General features: G+C 39.5%; 1 protein-coding gene across 1 annotated transcript in view; it reads right to left on the bottom strand.

Moving 5' to 3' along the window:
• Positions 1–13,962, bottom strand: part of RIPK2 (receptor interacting serine/threonine kinase 2) — a 37,616-nt gene extending 23,654 nt beyond the window's left edge. Inside the window, exons 1-2 of the mRNA XM_034422391.3 lie at positions 10,848–13,962; positions 1,037–1,190 (exon numbers count right to left, since the gene is read on the bottom strand). Of these exons, the coding sequence (XP_034278282.2) occupies positions 1,037–1,190; positions 10,848–11,077 (384 nt within the window). The 5' untranslated portion in view covers positions 11,078–13,962. The remainder of the gene's footprint in view (positions 1–1,036; positions 1,191–10,847) is intronic.
• Between the last annotated feature and the right edge of the window lie 8,492 nt (positions 13,963–22,454).

Raw genomic sequence — 22,454 nt, 5'->3', positions numbered from 1 at the left:
CCAGCGGCTTATGTATTTATTTATCAAATTGTAAAACCACCCATCTCCCTCACAGTACAAATACTGAGTCTCTGTGCGCTCCATGCAAAGCAGCAGAGCCATGTTTTCAAACCTTTGCAAAAGGCTAAGAGAGTCGGGCTCTACCTCACCTCTGGGGGAGGGGGGAGATGTTCCTAAGGCCGAGGCCAACACAGAGAAGGCTCTTTTCTGGACCCTAGCAGTCAGAATTCTTTAGCTGACAAGGTCCTCAACATACCGGTAACTTCTCCCTGATTGACAGGATGGGATGGGCAATGTCATGGGATACTATGGATAGAATGTAGTATTGCAGGCAAATTCTGCCCACAGTCAGGAGTTCAATCCTGAATAGCTCAAGGTTGACTCAGCCTTCTATCTTTCTGAGATCAATAAAATAAGGACTCAACTTGTTTGGGGGCAATATGACATTGTAAACTGACCAGAGAATGCCATAAAACACTGTGGAGTGGTATATAACTCTAGGTGCTATTGCTATTGTCAAGATAACCTGAAGAAGTCGTCCTTAAGCCACCAAGAATTGACCTCAACTAGATAACACCTTTAGCCTTTACCAATTGCCACCAGTTTATTTATGTACGCAATAATTAAAACTACACAATTAAAAATTAATAAAATTAATTACACAACTAAAACTATTTCATATTCATTCTCAATCTATAACAACATTTTGTATATAATAAAGAAAAAAATGTTATGGAGAATGGCTATATTCAGTAGCGTTTAAGAGACTCCCTAAAAGCACTTGTCATTCCATATCAATGCATGAAGATGGGGAACTTGTTCTCAAGTTGCCCCTTTCTGGACTAAGACACAACACTGGTCAGAACATGTGCTCCTTTTCTTTCTGATGCATTAACTCAGTGTTTCTCAACTTCAGCAATTAAAAAAATCTGTGCACTTCGATTCCCCGAGTTCTCCAGCAAGTATGAGTTAGGGTTTCCTTATTTTAAAATTAATAAAGTAGCTCTAAACGCTTGCTACAATTGTGCATACTTACCTCATATAAAAGTTGGTTCAGTGATCCATTAGGCATATATTCTGTCACAATACCCAGAAACTGAGGTTCATTGCAAATTCCCAAAATTGGTAGAATGTAACTGAATCTTGCCTGATGTAAAATTTCAGCTTCTTTTAAGAGACTGTCTCGTTCACTACAAGAATAAATGGCAAAACAATAGTCAAATTTAGTTATCTTCCAGCTAATAGACTTAAAATGTACATTGTGGAAAGACATGGCTAAAGGAAAAGAATAAAAGGCTTGTTTACATATTAATTTATTTAAATCTGTCCTTTCTCTTTGCATCTTTCATCAGTTGCTGAAGTGAAAATATACAGTTGTTTTCAATTCTATTTCCAGGATTCCATTTTGAGGCTAGTTTTACTTTTGCTAGTCATTCTGTGGAATATAGGAAACTATATTTTCTACAGCTTTATACATTGTTACCTTAAAATCAGTCCTAGCAAGTTGGCTCAGGCACTAAGATAATTTAGGCAGTTCAAATGAATGTAAAGTTTTATTGCACGCTTAAGATCTCTACAAGAATCTGAACTACTAACAGTCAAAGCAAATTGGTGGTAGATAAGAGTCAATGGAATTCAAGGTGGGCTGGACTTAGGCGCAAATGGACTGGAAACTGATGACATTTGACCTCTTCCTAGTCATCTCCTACAACTGCTTTATATTACCTATGTCTGTTAGTAGAATTTTTTGGGAGAAACTCATGAGCAAAGGTTTTGATTACAGTCAAATAAACTACACTTATTTTCTCTCCTGCCCCATGTGTGTGTGTGAGAGAGAGCGAGAAAGAGAGAGAGGGAGGGAGGGAGGGAGGGAGGGAGAGAGAGAGAGAGAGAGAGAGAGAGAGAGAATGAATCTGGGAAGTGTTCCAGATTTTATCATCAGATTGTCCTAGTTCCCCATCATCTATCAAGAACCTTTTTATCCAGTCGACATCTGAGCTGGAATGACATATCTTGTTCATATCACACTTTTGAGGTAGGCAGGTAAAGCATTAGGGAGACTTTGCCCAAGGATCCCCATTGGTAAGATAGGTACCAGCCAGTCGTTTAATCAAAGAGTCCCGTATCAAAGGTGGTACTCTAACATATACTATATTATCCAGCCACTCATCAGAAGACAGCGGTGGTGATAGAGCAGTGCCAAATTACAGCAACATCAAGAAGAAGAAGTATGAGAAGCTGGAGAAGTATCAAGATCTGAAGGAGGAACTGGAAAATAAAGGAAAGTGGAAAGTAAATGCCAAAGTAGTCCCAGTGGTGGTAGGAACACTCTAGACTATGACTCCTAAACTAGGAGAGTTGCTCCAACAGATGAATTAATTGCTCCAACAGCTCCATGAACAACAATAGAGTTCTCTGTCCAAAAACGTGCAGTGCTAGGGACAGCTAAGATACTGAGCAGAACCTTCAAACTCTTTTTATTTATCTATTTATCTATTTATCTATTTATCTATTTATCTATCTATCTATCTATCTATCTATCTATCTATCTATCTATCTATTATTGGTTTGATTTATATGCCGCCCTTCTCCGGAGACTCAGGGCGGTTTACAAGGCGTTAAGCAATAGCCTTCATACTTTTGTATATACCTGCTTAGTAGGGCTTTCGGCCCCCCCTAAGCGGTGTTCTTTTTTATACAAAGTCAGCTTATTGCCCCCACAATCCGGGTCCTCATTTTACCTACCTCGAAAGGATGGAAGGCTGAATCAACCTTGAGCCTGGTGAGATTTGAACTTGCAGTAATTGCAGGCAGCTGGTGTTACTTAACAGCACTTTAGTCTGCTGCGCCACCAAGGCTCTAGACCTTTGATAGGGGACCCAAGATTGAGGAAGATACATATCATCCATAGGGGGTGAGAATAGATTTTTATACAAATATATCTAGAGAGAGAAAGTATGAGTATGATAAATACACTCCCAAATGTATTCTTCTAGCAAGCAAACAAATTAAATAAAAAAAATTGGAAAATTTGAAGTCTAACAAAGCTGAAAGATGCTAGTGAAGAGGCTGTTGAATGTAACCCTTTATAGATAGAGTCTAAGAAACAATCAGCCAATGAGTTGGATTGGAAGTGGGCTTTGTTTAATGCAAAGGACATAATCCTGGGAACTGCAAATTATTATTCATTAGAAAGTGACAAGCAACACCATGCGAAACTGACACACCAATCCATCTAGGAAACTGCCGTCAGTTTTCTATGTTTATATATTTCTAATCACATTTCAAGAGAAAGGCAATATTTCTCCTCTCGGGAGAGATACATTATCTGCTCCTCCCAAAAATCACATCTCACTGTCTAGAAAATGTCTATGGAGTTCCCCTTTGTACATTTTACAACAGACTTGCTAGAAAAGCATTCATGAGTCACACACTTGGTTGTCCTATCATTTCTTCACAAAGGCTTCTCAGAATACAGCTTTGCTGTTTATCAGAAGGCAAATAATCTTCCTAAAACTGCAAAACCAGTAGACCCAACTCTTAGATGCAGCCATGTAAACTATCTCTGGAGGTTATCACTAAAGTGCAATTTTGAAAATCATTAAAGTTAATAGGAATAATCATACATACTGTATTCTAATTAAATCTAGTTATTATTTATTTTTGGTTCTAGTCTGCTGGTTATTGCTTCAAAAATGCCGCCACTTAAAGGTCAGAAAGTTACATGTGCCTTTTATATAAGACCATCATCCTTTCATAACTGGCTGGGAATTTGAAAGTCATAGTGATCTAGCACTAGTGGTGGGCTGCTGCCGGTTCGGGCGAACTGATAGTTCCGACAATCAGCTGGCCCCATCCACCTGCCCCCACCCTATGCTATCCTATATTTCCTTCTGTCTGGCTTAGCTGATTCACGCGGCACAGCTGATTTCTGCGCCTCCACTGTTCTATTTACTGGGGCCTTTGAAGGTAAACAGCTGAGCTTCAAATTGCTGTATTTTGAATGCTGTGTGCAAAGTGCACGCTCACAGAACCGGTTATTAAACCGGTTGGAGCCCACCACTACCTAGCACTTATCCTAAGGGGTGTTTAAATTTGCAGAAAGGCAAATTCTCTTGAGACAAGCTCAGAATCTGATGACTACAAGAGATCACCCAGGTCGTTTTCTTAACAATAATACAAAAGTGACTTGCCATTACTGAATATCTTGATAAGTCTCCATGCATCTCTTTGAAGAGCAGCAAGGTGCTGCTGTCTGCACTTTCTCTGAAAAAAACTAAAACTATGCCTGTTTTCAACCTTCAGAGTCCCAAACACTTATTCCAATAGGCTACATTTTGGGGAAGGTATAGGATTGGGACAGCGAAAGAACAAAATATGGGTTTAAGCTTTAAGGTGCTTGTTTTAATACTGAAATATTCTCACCTTGTGATAAAAAAGTCCTGCCTCTGCCTATTTTTGCACCACATACTGCATTAAGAGAAGTTGCATACCTTCATAATTAACTTTAGGGAATGCTTAATATTAGAGATCTGCAATACTGTATTAAAGACTGTTTAAACCTGCCCAGTATCTAATTGGACAGAATTTGTTCAAGTGATCTTTCCAGCTTTATTTATTTATAAAATATATTTTAAGTACATTTGCAAAAAAAAAAAAAAAAAAAAACCTGTATAAAAGAAACCCACAATTAGCCCAAAATTAAAATAATAATGTAACTTCCGAACGGGAAAGCATAACATCCCAACTCTAAAACGTAAGGAAAAAGCCAGATCTTACCAACCTTCTGATGGCCAAGAGAGTTAGAGCCAAGAAAATAATTATCTTTTCAAAGCACAAATTGTGCTTGTTGATTTTAAATGAATTTATTCTTTTTCAATTCTTATTCTTTTCTTACTCGATTTATTCTTTTCTTGTTACTTAATTCTTATTCTATCACTTTTGTTTTTATTGGGGAAAATATCATTATGTTACTCTCTACCTTCAATAAATTTAAAGAAAAGAGTTGAATACCTACCAAAACAATCATAAACTGTGTGCATTGCTGATTTTCTTTTGTTACCAAGTTATTTTATAACACATGTAGCTTGTGTCTTGCCCCCAACACCTGTCAGTCTGACATTTGTTTCCTTACGGTGCTTAGCAACCAGGTACACATACACTGATTATATCTTGGCTCTATTCCCATCTCTTTAAATCAAAATATTTTGCTGTTAGCATGAGCAAAATCTAGGCCACCACAAGTGATAGGATTCATCCTGTAGAGGCAGAATTGAGTTCATGTTTCTTATTAATAGAAACATGGCTGTGTCTTAAATGATAATGCAGAACCTGGCTTCTCTTCTGGAAATCAGAGCAGCTACTCCAAGAGAAAGTCTTCAGTAAACTGTTGAACTATAGATAGAACCATAAGGAACTAAGAGTGAAAGTAAGGAGTCTGTGTGTCTTCAAGTCAGTTTCTGACTTCTACCCACTACCAGGACAAGTTCCTGCAGTTCCTGAAGATTTCGTAAGTGGTTTGTCATTGCCCTCTTTCTAGGGCTGAGAGAGAGTGATAGGCACAAGGTTACCCAGATGATTTCATGCATAAAGTGGGACTAGTATTCATGGACTTCTACTTTTTAGCCTGATGCCTTAACCACTACACCAAATTGTCTGTCCAGTTAATTATTAACTGAATTAAGGGGAAATACTGAAAACAAAAGTGGTGCTACTTCTATATTAAACAAATAAAGACCAGCTGATGATAGAAATAAAAATTAACACTCGAAGTGTAGTTAAATACACACACACACATTCACACATAGAAACTTGATCTGAGCTTTGGAAAGTGGAACTGGATGTTCAGGTGAATTGTATATTATTAGCTACCATTTTGCATTGAGCAAGAATGATCCCTTCCAACTTTATTATTATTCTACCTAATTAATAACTAAGCAAAACATTAATACTATACAGGGCTGGATATTCAATTTATAGGATTGCCTTTTTATTGTCTACTACGCTTTCTACATTGCATAACTGTTCAGCCTTGCCCCTTTTCTTCTTCATCCAGATGCATCAGCTAGTTAACTATAGATAACGGTTGGTTATTGTAGTGTACCAGCTTTTGAATGTATCTCAGCTTAGAAACAAGCCAAGGAATCATAAAATTTTTGTTAAGGAATTTAGAGTAGAAAGAAGTGAAATAACAGTTTATGTTCATTAAATGAACAGGAAACATCCTTGATTACGCTGATTTAACAGGAATAAATATGTAATACAATGTGATTTTTAACATATGTCATAGTCAGTGGCGTATTAACCAGGGTGGATTTGATTTAAATCGAGTCGATTTAAATCATGATTTAAATCACTAGTAAAAAGACTTGATTTAAATCAACTCGATTTAAATCATAATTTTTAAAGAGCAACTGTCATCTCTGCTACTCCTTTGACCCGCTGCTGACTCACCGATAGTCCCAGTGTTGCAGAATATACAGCCTCGTGCTACATAACTAAGCTCCATTTCATGCTGAATAAACTAAATTATTTATGTATCTTAAATAGAAAACTATCTTACGATAGATTTTTACCCCAAGTTTTTTATTAAAATAAATTCAATAAAAATAAAAAAAAATCTGATTTAAATAAAAAAATCCAATTTAAATAAAAAAAATCTGATTTTTTTTTTATTTTTTTAAAAAAATCATTGATTTTTATCCACCCTAGTATTAACTATTAAGCAGACTAAGCACGTGCTTAGGGCACCAGACCCAAAGGGGGCACCACAAAGTTGAGAAAGAAAAAAAAAAAACAATGAAGATTGGTACAGTATGTACAAAGGAGGGGAGGTATCAAGATTTGTCAGTGCTTAGGGCACCAGTGAAGCTTAATCCACCACTGATCATAGTACAGAATGAATCTTTTCAAGATTCCAGCCCTTAACTTTATGTTGTTTTATATAATACTTTATTCCACTTTTCTGCTAATGACAGTCAGCCCCACTAACTCTGCCTTGGATTGTTTAAGCGCCTCTTTTTTGGCCTACAATTTTTACATGTATATATAACTTTATATTCCGGCAAGCCTATGTAGTAATTGAACAATATAATCGGGAGCAATACTGATTTTGCCTTTTTGTATTTGCTTGTACTACCGAGAAGTAGTTTTACAAATATAGGCATTAGATTACTTCTCAAAACTGAAGCTCTCTCTATATATATATACGGTATATATATATATATATATATTACAAATCTATAACCATTTTGAAAACAATGGTTGTATTACCACAACCCAGCAAAGATTTTGACAAGAATAACCAGACTTGTGGTTGTTATTGTATTGGACAGTTCCTCTGTATATTGTGGGAATGCTCTAGGTTTAAGTATATCTTGATTTCAGCAAAACATCTGACAAAGTAACCCCAGTTAGCTGTAAAGGTAAAGGTTTCCCCTGCCTAGTCGTGTCCAACTCTACAGGTGATGCTCATCTTTGTTTCCTAGGTGAGGGAACTAGCATTGTCCGAAGATGCTTCCATGAGCATGTGGGTGGTACGACTGTACGCTGAAGTGCATGGAATGCTGTTTCCTTCCACCAAAGGGGTACCTATTTATCTATTTGTATTTGCATGCTTTTGAATTGCTCAGTTGGCAGAAGCTGGGCCAAGAGTGGAAGCTCACCCCATAACACGGGGTCTCGAACTGCCAACTTTCCAGTTGACGACCCAGAGTTTTAACCGCTAGGCCACCACGACCTATAATATGATATATGGCATGACAATTAGCTGGATACAAAGCTGGCTAAGAAAAATCATACTGAAAGAGCGCTTATGTCAGGTATGGGAAACCAAGAACATGGGTAAACCTCAAAGCAGTTTCTTTATTGCATGTTCAGGTACAGACAAAATATTTCTAACACTACAGCATGCTCTGCATAACTATAAACCATAAATGCTGAGAAGAAATTAGAGAGTGTCCCTCCTGGGCTACTTCCTGAATAGCAACAATTCAAAACTGCTTTATGTTTTCCGTCTCTCATACCTCAATGCCAGATTCCACCACATCTCAATGGTGATTCCTCATTACATGATCACTGACTTAAATACCACAAAGTTCAGCCTTACTCAGGTAAAGAAAAACTTATTAATATTGAGACTGAAACAAAGCCTGGGATAACTAATAGATATAGAAAATTCAAAACAATGTTGATAGGGTAAATAAATGGTCTGAGAAGAGAATGAAAGTCAGGGAGACAAATGCAAGTTTCTTCACTTAGGCTATCAAAATTGAATGTAAATAGGATGGAGGTATCTGGCTTGGCAACAGTAATTCGTCCTGGAACAAGCATTAAAACTGAATGTATCAGATATGATAAGGCTGCAAAAATGCCAAAGGTAATCTTAGACTGCAAAAACAGAAACATCGTTCCAAATCATGAGCTGCAATTGTTTCATTTTGTTTTGTTTGGTCAGATTTCAGCAGGAATGCTGTGTTCAGTTTTGGTCTTGCATTGCATAAAGAATTCAAAAAAAATCTGAAATAGATTTGGAGAAAAGCAACAACGATGATCTGGAAACTAAAGACTAAATTTTATGAAGGCAAGATGAAGGGAACCTTATCACTCCAGACTGGATAGCTGCAAACTGAAAACAATGGTGTCCCAAAATGGCCTAAGAACTTGAAATGATTAATTTCAACATTGAAACATCTAGGGTAGAATTCTGATATAACACTTAAATTCCATCTCTTTAAAATATGGCAGAATCTTCTAGCAGTTCCTATACTACTCATATTCTCAAAGAACCAGCTAATATTAGATTTATTGAAAAGATAAACTGAATTTGATCTATTCCCCTTAACACCTCAAAATAATAGATAACACAAATGACCATTTTGTGCAATGCCCAACTGCTCTACGTTGTTCACCTAGACTTGCTAACTGCCAACTGAAATTCTGGAGATTCCTTCCCACACAAAATGTGTCCCTAAAAGTGACACACCTATCTGTATAAGTGTCTTAGACGTATGCAGGCACTCTTTACCTGCTGGAAACCATAAACCAAACCAGGATAAAGTTGGAATGAAAATATATATTTATATTAACTCAATTAAAAATATGAATTGAAATTATTTGTCTGTAATATAATGTACCCTATTTACAAGGGTATTATCTGTACATGCACTATCCTCTCTTTCCCACAGAAATGTATGCATATACACATATATGTGAGGACCCAGATTGTTGGGGGCAATATGCTGATTCTGTAAACCGCTTAGAGAGGGCTGTAAAAACACTGTGAAGCATATATAAGTTTAAATGCTGTTGCTATTGCTATATCCCTCCCTCCCTCTTGCAAAGCAAACGAATAAAAAATCCAGGATAACAATTATGGAACAAGAAGTATTCTAGGAATCCCATCCAAAACTATACTACAGAATTATATTGCTTTCCTCTGCAGGCACGTTAATATCCTCCCAAAACTCTGCAGTATTTCCTTTTTTTCCGAAAGAGAAAGTGAAAGAAATTTTACCAGAATTTACCAGTCTGAGGAGTCCTTTGTGCTCTTTGAGCTTGCTTGTTTTCCCCCCCACACATTTCATTAGCAAAACTAGGCAATATCATGCGCACTAATGATGTTACCTAGTTTGGGTAATGACACGTCTGCAGGAAAACAAGCAAGGTCAGAGAGCACCAAGGACCCCTCATGTCAACTCTGAGCTACAAATCTTCTCCTTTATTTACCAGTCTGATCCTGAGTTACTTTTCCAACCCACATAATAGGATCCACTACTAGTGTGCTAATAATCTTTTGCTTAAGGTGCAAATTAAATTTCCTATAAAGACTTTGCCCTTAGTGTTCATTATCTCTAGCCCACGTGGCCAATGGCAAGAACTGGTGGGAGAAAAGCAGGCCTTATCATGGGTAAGAACAGATAGTCCTCAACATATGACCACAATTGAGCCCAAAATTTATGTTCTTAAAGTGAGAAATTTGTTAAGTGAGTCCTGCTCCATTTTACAACTTTTCTTGCCACGTTTGTTAAGCGAATCACTGCAGTTGTTAAATTAGTAGCACGGATTTTAAGTGAATCTGTTTGTCAGGTTGCAGAAGGTGATCACATGATCCCAGGACACTGCAACAGTCATACATGTGAATCAGTTGTTAAGCATCCAAATGTAAATCATGTGACTATAGTGGATACTGCCACGATCATAAATGCGAAAAATGATCATAAAGGTAACTTTTTTTCAATGCCATTGTAACTTCGAACAGTTCACTAAGACAGGGGTGGGCAAATATGGCCCCTTTATGATCTGTGAACTTCAACTCCCAGAATTCCTGAGCCAGCTTGGCTGCTCAGGAATTCTGGAAGTTGAAGTCCACAGGTTGTAAAAGGGCCACAGTTGCCCACCCCTGCACTTAGAGAACTGTTGTTAAATCAAGGACTACCTGTATATAATCTCTTATGAACCACATATAAAAATGCCCAAATAGGGCTACTACCCGCCAAAGAAAAATACATAGATCTAACAATTATAAGACTTGGGTTTTTTTTTTTTGAAAAGGAGAATGACTTTCTTTTTTTTTAACTTTTCGGAAACAGCAATGGAGAAAAGGCCTGTCTCTCAGGAAAAGGAGGATGGCTTAGAGCAGGGGTCTCCAACCTTGGCAACTAAGCCTGGAGGACTTCAACTCCCAGAATTCCCCAGCCAGCAGAGCTGGGGCTCTGCTGGCTGGGGAATTCTGGGAGTTGAAGTCCTCCAGGCTTAAAGTTGCCAAGGTTGGAGACCCCTGGCTTAGAGGGCAGCGGTGGCATTTGAGCAACATCCAACAGGCCTTCGCGCCTAGCCCTAAAAGTTACCTTTCTAACAGGCTGCCCTGCAGGGATTTGACAGCCACCGGGATCCGCCAGTCTGCGTGACGCGCAGAGGACACCGTCCCGTAGGCCCCACGGCTGACGAAGCGTTGGTCCGGGAGCTTGTTGGATGAGATGATGGGGAGGGTGTAGCTGATGTTGCAAGGCGAGCAACTGGCACTGTTCCCGCCGTCGGGGCCTCCGCCGTTTGATCTCATGCTGCAGTCAGAGGCCATCAAACTATGGCAAGTCCTCCGGGGGGGAAAAAAGCGCCCCTCGCGTGGGAATTCAGGCAAGGGGTCCCAAATGATGCCCGGCGGTGGCGCACTAGTGGGCCCCACCTACCCTTTCCAGCGGACCCCCGATAATCTCAGCCAAGAGATCTTCCGCGACTCGCTTCCAAACTTCTCTTCTTTGCATCCCAGCCTGCTCTCACCCGGCAGCTCATCCGAAGCGTCCCGAAACTCCAATCCGCTGATTTCTACCAGCCGCTCAGAATATCATTCCGGACCCGTCACTTTCTCGGCCGCCATCTCTTCCTCTCCGGCTGATCGAAACGAACTTGTTTTGTTTTGTTTTGGAGCCGCTCGGCTCGGCCTTTCCTTTCCCAAAATTTTCCTCCCGCCCAACTCTCGGCGCTTCTCTTCTCCCACTCCCCTCGGCCGGAACAGGCGACCGAACCTCGCGCCAGAGACAAGTCTTGCGCTTTCGGTCTTGCGCTTCGCAGGGCGGCGTCGCCTTCAAAAGGGCGGAGAAGAACCTGGGAATGGGTGAGGGGGCTCGATTTCGAAAGGTTCGGAAGCCGAATCGCCCCCCCGGGACTGTTCTGTTTCGGGCGGAAAGAGTAAAACACGGAGGACGAGGGACGCCCAAGAAACCCAGCTGGCTGCACCTGGCGGTGCCAGCGTCAATGGCGCCCTAAAATCTTGACGGTCCCGTCTTCTCGCGGGGAACTGGATACTCCTCCCAACTGGGAGAGTTGGGCAGCTCTGAGGAAAGAAAGGCGCTCGGGGAGGAAGGCGGCGTGTCGGCTGCGTTCCCAAAACCTCCGGCTCCCTCCAGTATTCCGGAAGAGCATAAACTCACAGATTGGAAAGTCTGGCTAATGCCCGCCTCCGATCAGTCGCCTCCTTGTTCGTCGCTGCGGGTTGGCGGTTCTCCTCCCCTTAGTTGCTTAAGGCGGAATCGTTCACGTAGTAGACCCTTTGGCCGGCAACTCATCGGCAGGCTTGGGAGAGGAGAAAGCTGCGATCTCGTAATACAAGCTAGTCCTCGATTTATGGCCACGATTGAGCCCACAATTTATGTCACTAAGTTTGTAAAGTGAATTTTGCCCCATTTTGCCCCTTTTCTTGCCATAGTGGTTAAGTGAATCACTGTAGCTGTTAAGTTAGTAACACGGTTGTTAAGTGAATCTGCTTTCCCCATTGATGTTGCTTGTCAGCCGGTCGCAAAAGCTGATCCCAGGGTCTCGGGACACTGCAACAGTCATAAGTATGAACTAGTTGTCAAGTGGCTGAATTTTGATCATGTGACCATGGGGATCAGTGGTGGGTTTCAAATTTTTTTACTACCGGTTCTGTGGGTGTGGCTTGGTGGGCGTGGCAGGGGAAGGATACTGTAAAATCTCCATTCCCTCCCCACTCCAGGGGAAGGTTACTGCAAAATCTCCGTTTCCTCCCAATCAGCTGGGACTCTGAAGGCAGAGAATAGATTGGGGGGGGCAGTCAGAGATGGTATTTACCGATTTTCCAAACTACTCAAAATTTCCGCTACTGGTTCTCCACAACTGGTTAGAACCTGTTGAAACCCACCTCTGATGGGGATAATTGTAAGTGTGAAAAACAGTCATCGATCGCTTTTTTCAGGGCTGTTCTAAATTTGAACGGTCACTAAATGAGCTGTTGTAAGTCGAGGACTACCTGTAGTTGGCAAGCAAGCAAGCAAGAAGAAATATATCTGAACTTCGCAAACTCTGATTTATTTGGGCTAAAGGTGATAGGCCAGTTTTTATGCTGCAGTCCTGTGCCTGTCTGGCTATTTTTACAGTATGTACTTAAATATTTGAGGTTATCTTAAGAAGCATCACCCCGTTAGGGATGTGATTCATGTCAGCTAACCACACAATCTTTAATCTGTGTTTACATAACATTAAGACAATTCTCAATAAGCAAATAAATTTTTGTCTTAGGTTGTTACATGATTCAACCTATCCTACCTCAGTGTATAAACCTCAATCAACAGAAGTGATCATCATAAAGTTTAATTAATGCAGCAGAAGTAAAATATTGTTTTCGACAGTTTCCACAGGATCTAATTGGTTTCTTTCTGAGGAAAAGAGGAATCTCTTCATATTTATTGAGATCAAAGAATCTAACCTAATTTCCAAATAAGCAGAGAAGTTTTTGGTCCTGCCCTTGGGTTCATTTTAATCATGTGGAAGCCAGTGGAGAAGGGTAATTTCCGGAAAACACACCAAGTTAGGGTGCTTTTTAAGAGAAAGCAGAAGTTTTGTAAAAAAAACAACCAAAATCCTATACTTTATAACGGCGCCAAAATCTAATAGAGGAAACCAAATTTAACATCAAAAATTACTTTCAAAATTGAGAGGCAATTCTCTTTCAATTATTCTATAATTCCATAAGTCTTGAGAGAAGTGTGAAGTCTCATCAAAACACTGATGATGTTTCTCCCTCCCCCCTTGTGATTCGATAAAATTGGACCTGCAATAGCTTAACCTTGCTCCCTTGCTCCTTGCCCTTTCTGCTGGTTTCAGAGTTCTCCCAATATCTGCTGATTCTCCCTTGTCGGTTTTGATGGCTTCATGAGAGATCTGCATGGATAACCTTATTCTGTCTTAATAATCAATTCCCTCTGGAGCTCCGGGTGGCCCCCGACCTTCGCTCTTTCCGCCGTGGCCTGAAAACGTGGCTATTTCACCTGGCCGCCCTGGACTGATGGGGGTTTTAATATAATTTTAACTGGGCTTTATTGAATTTTTGTTAATTTTAACTTGGATTTTTGTTTTAATGGTTTGTTTGCTTTGTTTTAATTGTTGTGAGCTGCCCTGAGTCCATTGGAGATAGGGCGGCATGCAAGTTCCATTAATAAATAATAAATAAATAAATAATTGATAAAATAGGGGGATAATATTTTATTACATATTATATTAATTTAATATAGGATATTGTATCATGTAGCATTAATTAACTGAAAATATTTCCAAATTCTGTATCCTCCTCCTCTCCTGCCCTTCGCAGTCTTCAACATTTTAACTTTCATGATACCCAGCCAGTTTACGTAGCTGTTTCGTCTTTGTTTCTGAGTTTTCTTCTCTTTTATAGTAAAAAAAAAAAAAGAAGTGGAGAAACATCAGAAGACATTTTCAAGCATTGTCACCAGATGATACTGATAGGGGTGGGGCAGAGGTGGTATTCAGCAGGTTCTGACCAGTTCTGGAGAATTGGTAGCGGATATTTTGAATAGTTTGGAGAACCATTAAATACCACCTCTGAATGGCCCCATCCCCATCTATTATCTGCCTCCCGAGTCCCAGCTGATCTGGAGGAAATGGGGATTTTGCAGTAACCTTCCCCTGCCATGCCCACCAAGCCACACCCACCAATCCATGACCACAGAACCGGTAGTAAAAAAATTGGAATCCCACCACTGGGGTGGGGGTATTGGACCAGAACTAGAAAGATTAGAAAGAAAAAAAACTAGAAAGAAAATTTAAAGTACCCCGAGCCTTGAAAATAAAATTGGGTGGCTTCTGACCAGTTACTCTCTTTCAGCCCAATTGACCCTCTAAAATAAGTTAAGTGGAAGGAATGTTCTGCACAATCTTCCAGCAAAAAGACAGAATAAATAAGTAATAAATAAATAAATTTAAACCCTTTGTGAAATTCTATGTTTGAGAAAGGCTATTGTGCAATGAAAGCTTAATTCGGAAACGCCCTGGAGGAGGGCACCAAGCAGTGCCTATGAAAAAGGGAAAATCCTTTGTTGAAGTAATACATTTGGCTACAGCTTTGGGTCAGCTTTTAAGCAGAAAAATAGACTTATCTCTGATTGGACATAGAAGTCAAGCTAGGCAGAAATGCCGGGAAATTCCCTTACTCCCCCCACTCCCTTCTGGCTAAGTTAGTTGTCAACAGGAAGGAGGAAATAGTTCAACTCTACAGAAGGACTGCAAGAGCCACCAGAGATCCTGGGGAGGAGGGTAGAAGGAGCTCTATGCAAACTGCAGACCTTTATCATTGCGATTTTAATTGCATCCTTTTTATACGCATTGCTTTGCACATGGTCAGTTGGAGCCACTTGGAGCATTTCATGGAAATTCCCATTGAACGGATCCTGAATGTAGTGAAAATGAAACCGGCAGCTGGGAAAAGGGGTGGGAGGAGAAGGGTGGATTAATTGCATTGATGAACTGGATTTCCCCTTGTAGTGTTTTATTACCATTTTTTTAATGTTAAAACTACTGCGACACTATTTGTCATAGCATTTGGCAATTGAACAGTTTGACAAATAAACATTTGATTTAATTGATTACATGTCAACCACCCTGAAACAATTGAAATTTGGGAAGTGATTGAATTGAAATAAAATGTAGAGGTTTTTTTTAAAGGTCCAATGCGTATCGATTGGAACGCTTTACTTGATTCCTTTTCTTTTTCTCTTCTTTTTCCTGCTTACTGACATTCCAGGCTTCCTGATCACACCTTATTCTCCTGGAGCTGTTGAACCAGTTTCCCTCCACTCTCTTCTCTCTCCTACCTTTCCCCCACTCCTCCCCCACAGCCTTTTCTTCTGTGTTTCTGCAAGTCTCTGGGTTTTCCCTCCGTCTTTCAATACCTCCCTCTTGTTTGCAGTTATTGTTTATTTTTGACTGTCCATGGACCAACCTTCCTTCCTGAAGACGGAAAGTGGAATGTAAATTATTACATGTGCTGTTGGTTTTGAAACCTGTTACTCATTAGGAAAAATGACTTTCTCACTTTACCTTTCTTCTCACAGCCAGTTAATTTACAAGTAAAATCTGGCTCAGTGGCACAGTCTTGCATTTCACTTGATTTCCTTTTAAGATGTCAGAGATCAGGCTGGTTAACTTCGGAGAAAAAGAGGCTGCAAATGAGCTGCCTGATCTGGAGAGATAAGGGAGGCCATCTAGTGACATAATGCCATCACTAAAAGGAGCAGAGCAATTTTTTTTCCTGAGCCCATGGGATACATGGGGTTGGGGGTGAGGGAGCAATTCATTGGAGGGAATCTATTCTCAATCCCACCCTTATTACATTGATAAATAAAGTCTGATATCACAAAATTTGAGGTGACTTCGGCTATTTGGGATGTTTTTAAGGGTAAGATGAGAATAGTTTGATTGCCCTTGCCTCCTGTTCCCACATCCCAGAAGGCAAAATGATTGGCAAAATTGGATCAAGAAACAAGATTTGATGTGCATGGATTTAAGAGATAAGGGGAATCAGTGTTGGAATTGGGAGCATTTGGCTCTATGTGCCACTCATTTTGAAGAAAAACCACCAAATTTAGCTACTAAAATTGTGATATGATCATGGAAATTAAAAATGGGGATGCAGACAATAGATTATCCATTCAAACGGTATTAGATAACCTGAATATTCAGAAAGTTTTCAAAATTCTGTGGCTAGATTGTTGACTTGGGGATTATATCTTTGTTCACGAAGGTCCTCTCTAGCTGTACTTTAGCACAATAAAAATGCTGATTATAACCTATAAAGAAGAGACTTTTTGTCAAATATTAGATGAGAGACCCTTATCAGCCCAGCTACCATAGGAAACATGTCTGATAGAAAAAGAAGAGAGGTCTCCTATATATGACAGTTCCTAACCTGTGTTATCTTCGTTGTCCATCAAGGAATGCATTGATTCTAGCAGACCTTCTTTTGGTATTTAAAGTGATTTGTGGAAGGCTAGGGGGAGGGAAGTGGTTGATTGGTTATAAATACCCTGTTTCCCCCAAAATAAAACATCCCCAATCAGGCTTTTGAGCGCATGGCAATAAGGCCAAGCAGTTATTTCAGGGTTCAAAAAAATATAAGACAGGGTCTTATTTTCAGGAAAATATGGTATTGTCTTTATGATACCTGAACTGTGTTTATAATTTTAAAACAAGGCTTTTCAGTTGCCAGAAGCATCAATGGTTGGAAAGTCGAGGTATACTGTAAATAAGAAAAGAAAATGAACTGGCCGGGGGGGGAGGGGCATGAAAAAAATTCCTTGAATTATGAATATGATGTAGTGGTGTTCTGAACATTTGAGATGTTAACTTTTTTTTTTTTGCTATGCAAAGGTCTTCTTTATTTCTACTACTATTCATGTATATGTTTATTATGTTTTATCGATAGGAGTAAAATACAAAAAATAGAAAAACAATACAGTAACAATATACGTCCAACAGTAACAACAACAACAACAAGAAAAAAATGTGTACATAAAAAGAAAAAGGACCCAAACATCCAACATTAAACATATAACAAAATCCACCCTGGCTGAATGCTGAAAAGGGAAAAAAAAAAAAAAAACCTAATAGATTCTCTTCCCCTCACATACTGGTCCGTAAATAGTTATACATTTTCTCATCCTTATTTAACAAGAAAAATATATAAACAAATATTTCAAATGAGGCGGTCTCTATCTAATAAATGAATCAACCCAACATCTAATATATATATAAAAATAAAATAAAATAAAACAGTCAGTAGGCTAGCCCAAATATTATACTAGCCTTCAAATCCCTGTTAACTGTCTGTTACTGTATTTAACACATAGAAAGTCCATTTTCAGGTCCAGTATTCCTAATAAAAACAATTCAGGTTTCAAATCTATTTTTTTGCTTTGTAATTTTTTATAACCATTTTTGAATTTGACACCAATACTTCCTTGTGATGGGGCACGTCCAAATTAAACAAAAAGACGTAAATATAAATGAATATAAATGTGTAAGAACAAATGAATATCATAATGTGCATATATATATATGTCGGAGTAATGCAATTATTCTACTATTGAGTAGTAAATAGAAATGATAGAACAGAGAACTACAAAAGCAAAGTACGTAAATTCATACGAAATGCTGTAAAATTATCATTAATGTTATGTTCAATACGTTATGTTTTGACATGTTTTTATATATGTGTGATTGTTTTTTGTGTTGTTTTTAAAGACAAACTGTTTAATAAAAATTATATATATTATATATATATATATCACATATATTATATATATATATATATATATATATATATATATATAAATTATATATATATATATATATATATATATATATATATATATATATATCACATAGAAAGTCCACAAACTGCTTCTAGTCTCTTATACAGCTGTCTAGTCTACTATCTTTAATCAAGGCAGTTAATTTTGCCATCATTGCTAGCTCAGTCAGTTTTAAAATTCATTCTTCAGCAGTCGGCATCTCCTTTCCTTTCCAGATGTTAACCTTAATGGGATAATGTTTAATAGGATAAACTTGAGATAATAACATTGACGCATGGTATGACTCCAAGGTGAATTTCCCAGCCTTCATGCTATTTGCAGATGTGGAATCTGCATTGCTGTCTGTTGGACAAATGTAAATCAGTCAGGATTCATTTGTGCTTTATTTTGTTGCAGTGGTGTGGTGAACCTGAGCGGTAAGTCAGTGCTGCAGTTTAATTAATGAAGGAAAATAGTTCTGCCTTAAAGATTCAGGAAAAGTTGAATTACCCTGGCAAAACACTTTGCTTGATGTCAGAGGTTCTGGCATGTGAACAGCAAATACCCAACAAAGTTGCGCAGTCACGTTACACTCTAATTCAGCAAAGGAAAATACTTCTAAAAGATCTGCACATCTCATCTAACATTACCTTTTTATTAGATATTCAAACCTTTAGTTTCTCACTGAATCACTGAGGAACTAATGTATAAAAATCTTGGTTAATAAACTTATTTGAGTTGACTTTGCTGTGGAGCAAAATAGGTGTTGTGGTTAAGTTGTTGACTATGACTGGGAACAGAATGGGAACAATTGGCCACGGCTGTGACCAGGGGGGCCTTCGCACAGGTTTGCCTGGTGCGCCAGTTACGCCCTTTCCTGGACCGAGATTACCTTCGCACTATCACTCATGCCGTGGTTACTTCCCGCTTGGATTACTGCAATTCCCTCTACATGGGCCTGCCCCTGAGATGCACCCGGAGACTCCAGCTGATCCAGAATGCAGCCGCATGGGTTGTTACGGGAGCCCCTCATTACTCCCATATAACACCTCTCCTGCGTGAGCTGCACTGGTTACCAGTGGTTCTCCGGGTCCGCTTCAAGGTGCTATTTCTCACCTATAAGGGCCTACATGACTTAGGTCCGGGATATTTGCAGGACCTTCTGCCTGCCTCTCACTGTCCTGTTCGCTCACATAGGGCTGCTCTCCTCAGGGTTCTGATGGCGAGCCAATGTCGTCTGGCGGCGCCAGGGATAGGGCGTTCTCTGTGGGTGCTCCCACCCTCTGGAATGAGTTGCCTACTGAGCTCCGGACGGCTCCTGATCTCCGCTCCTTCCGTCGGGACCTAAAGACTTGGCTGTTCAAGCAAATAGACTGACTCTGATTCTGGGTTTTATTATTTATTATTTATTAGTTAATTTGGTTTAAAATGGGATTTTGTTGTACATGTTTTTAACTTGTGTTCATCGCCCTGAGTCCTTCTGGAGAAGGGCGGCATATAAATACATGAAATAAATAAATAAATAAAATAATAAATAAATAAAGTATATCAGTGGTGAAATTCAGATTTTGTTTACTACCGGTTCTGTGGGCATGGCTTGGTGGGCGTGGTGTGGCTTGGTGGGCATGGCTTGGGTGTGGCAGGGGAAGGATACTGCAAAATCTCCATTCCCACCCCACTCCAGGGGAAGGATATTGCAAAATCCCCATTCTCTCCCCACTCCTGGGGAAAGGATATTGCAAAATCTTCATTCCCACCCCACTCTGGGGCCAGCCAGAGGTGGTATTTGCCGGTTCTCTGAAACTATTTCTGCTACCGGTTCTCCAAACTATTCAAAATTTCTGCTACTGGTTCTGCCAGAACCTGCTCGATTTCACCCCTGATGTATATGTTTGCATGTATAATTTACCAATACCAAGATTACCAACCTAATTTTAAAAAATATGCTATTAGAAGTAAATCATGATCCCCCAGATTTATTTCAAACACCACTATTGAATACAGCCACAGACCAATCTTTCCCAATGCGGTGCCCTGTTGGATTAGCTTCCATTATCCTTTACCAGCAAATAGCATCAAAGGGAAAAGCTTCATTGAGAAAATCTTAATTGACTACTTGTCTCATAATCTGTGTGGGGACATACCATGTATTCAGGTAGAAGTTTTGCAGTGGCCATCTCATGGAGCTAATTCTAAGTGATGAGAGGGCTGTGAAACGTGCGTTCACTGGCTCCCATGCTCTGTTTCTAGTAATAACATCAAAAATGTCCACAGTTGGCTATTTCCCATGCTTGGAAAAAGTCCGTGAAAAATATTATTTTTCCATGTTTCTAAAATTGCTTCCATTAATTAAACACAGAAACCTATAGGACATTGCAAAGTCCACACTTTGAAAGGAAATATGCATGAAGAAAAACTATTGTAATTATTTAGAGTATAAAATTGGAACCATGATAATCTAAGACTTATCTTAGATTATCTTATCTAAGAAATCTTTTCTCGGGTATAAAACTTCCTGATTGATCTTTGGCCAGTTATTTTAATCATAGTATCACTGAGAAGTTGTGAGGATTGCTGGAGAAATGGTTGTTGAAGATGACAGAACTAGTGGAAATGGCAAAATTAAAGTGAAGGTACGTTTATTGTGACTGAAAATCTCTTATGGACTTTCCACAAATGACAAAAATTAACTTGTGATTTATGGATTTGAAGCAGTGGTGAAATTCATTTTTTTTTACTACTGGTTCTGTGGGTGTGGCTTAGTGGCCATGGCAGGAGAAGGATACTGCAAAATCTCCATTCCCACCCCACTCCAGGGGGAAAGATATTGCAAAATCTCCATTTCCACCCCATTCTGGGACCAGCCAGAGGTGGTATTTGCCGGTTCTCCAAACTACTCAAAATTTCTGCTACCGGTTCTCCAGAACTTGTCAGAACCTGCTGGATTTCACCCCTGGTTTGAAGATTAGAAAGGAAGCTTATAGGAAGAAAGAAATTATGATGTAACCTGAGACAGAGTTTGTAAAATTGCTTCCTGCAAGCATGGGAGAACAGAGGTGTAATGACTTCTTTCCTCACCTGTGACCAGAAATAGTCTCTTCAAAACCCTAAAGAAGCACAGAATGGCAGCCACGGGAAAATGAGTGAGTGGAGAAAGCACTAGACTTACAGAGAAGCTAAGACTGTAAGAAACGAAGTTTTACTCTGGGGAGTTCAGCTGAGTAATGTTGCAGTCAGCTGTCTGCTTGGAAGAGAGTCCAGGCTCTGAGTCAGGGGCCATATTCACTTACTTTTACCGGTTCCCAAATATGAGTGCACGCAGACTGTCAAAAATGGGACATGATGATGTCATGGCGAGTGGGTGGAGCCTTTTGCAGCCGCTGCTACCATTTCGGCCAAACCGGATAGAACTGTCTAAATACCACCACTGCTCTGAGTCCAGAATTTGCACTCAAAATACCCATTCTAGTGTGGATAGTTTTTATAGCTTGTTGCTCATGCAGGAGAAGAGAAGTAAGAGGAAAACTACCTTAAATAAACTGGATATTTTTTTAATAGCAAAAAGATGAAATAAAAATGGACCTTGAGAACAAAAGTTCATAATCTATTTACATGCTATCAGAAAAATACAGTACATCTGTTTGTGCGTCTTTCTCTACAGGAATAAGATTACTGGTGAACTTTGCTGGCCTTGGCTTCCCAAAATCTGGGGCTTTGAGATATCTTGAATTTCAGTTTCTGTAATCTGCCAGTCAGCATTTGATTGATTATACCAATTCCATTGGTTATGGAATTATGGAATTATGGAAGATTGTTATACCAGACTGGAGAAACCTTATAGCAATGTATTTTACATATATTGACTGCCATCTTGTGGTAGTATACTAGTATAATTTGTTTTCATCGATGACAATCCTCTCTAAAGGTTCCCCTCAAACATATGTACTAGTCGTTCCTGACTCTAGGGGGCAATGCTCATCTCCGTTTCAAAGCCGAAGAGCCAGCTCTGTCCGAAGATGTCTCTGCGGTCATGTGGCTGGCATAACTAAATGCCAAAGGCGCACGGAACCCTGTTCCCTTTCCACCAAAGGTGGTTCCTATTTTTCTACTTGCATTTTTTACGTTCTTTCAAACTGCTAGGTTGGCAGAAGCTGGGACAAGTAACAGGAGCTCACCCCGTTATGCGGCACTAAGGATTCGAACTGCTGAACTGCCAACCTTTTGATCAACAAGCTCAGCATCTTAGCCACTGAGCCACTCCATCCTTTCAATTGTCTCTACACGTATCTAAATTAATACAGTATAAAATGCCATATTCATTAAAAAACAGGAAACATAAACATGATTAATGGGGAG

The sequence above is a fragment of the Pantherophis guttatus genome, chromosome 3 (assembly GCF_059756535.1).
Source record: "Pantherophis guttatus breed Tessera chromosome 3, ASM5975653v1, whole genome shotgun sequence".
In the NCBI taxonomy this organism is placed as follows: domain Eukaryota; kingdom Metazoa; phylum Chordata; class Lepidosauria; order Squamata; family Colubridae; genus Pantherophis; species Pantherophis guttatus.
This window is presented reverse-complemented; position numbering and strand designations above follow the sequence as displayed.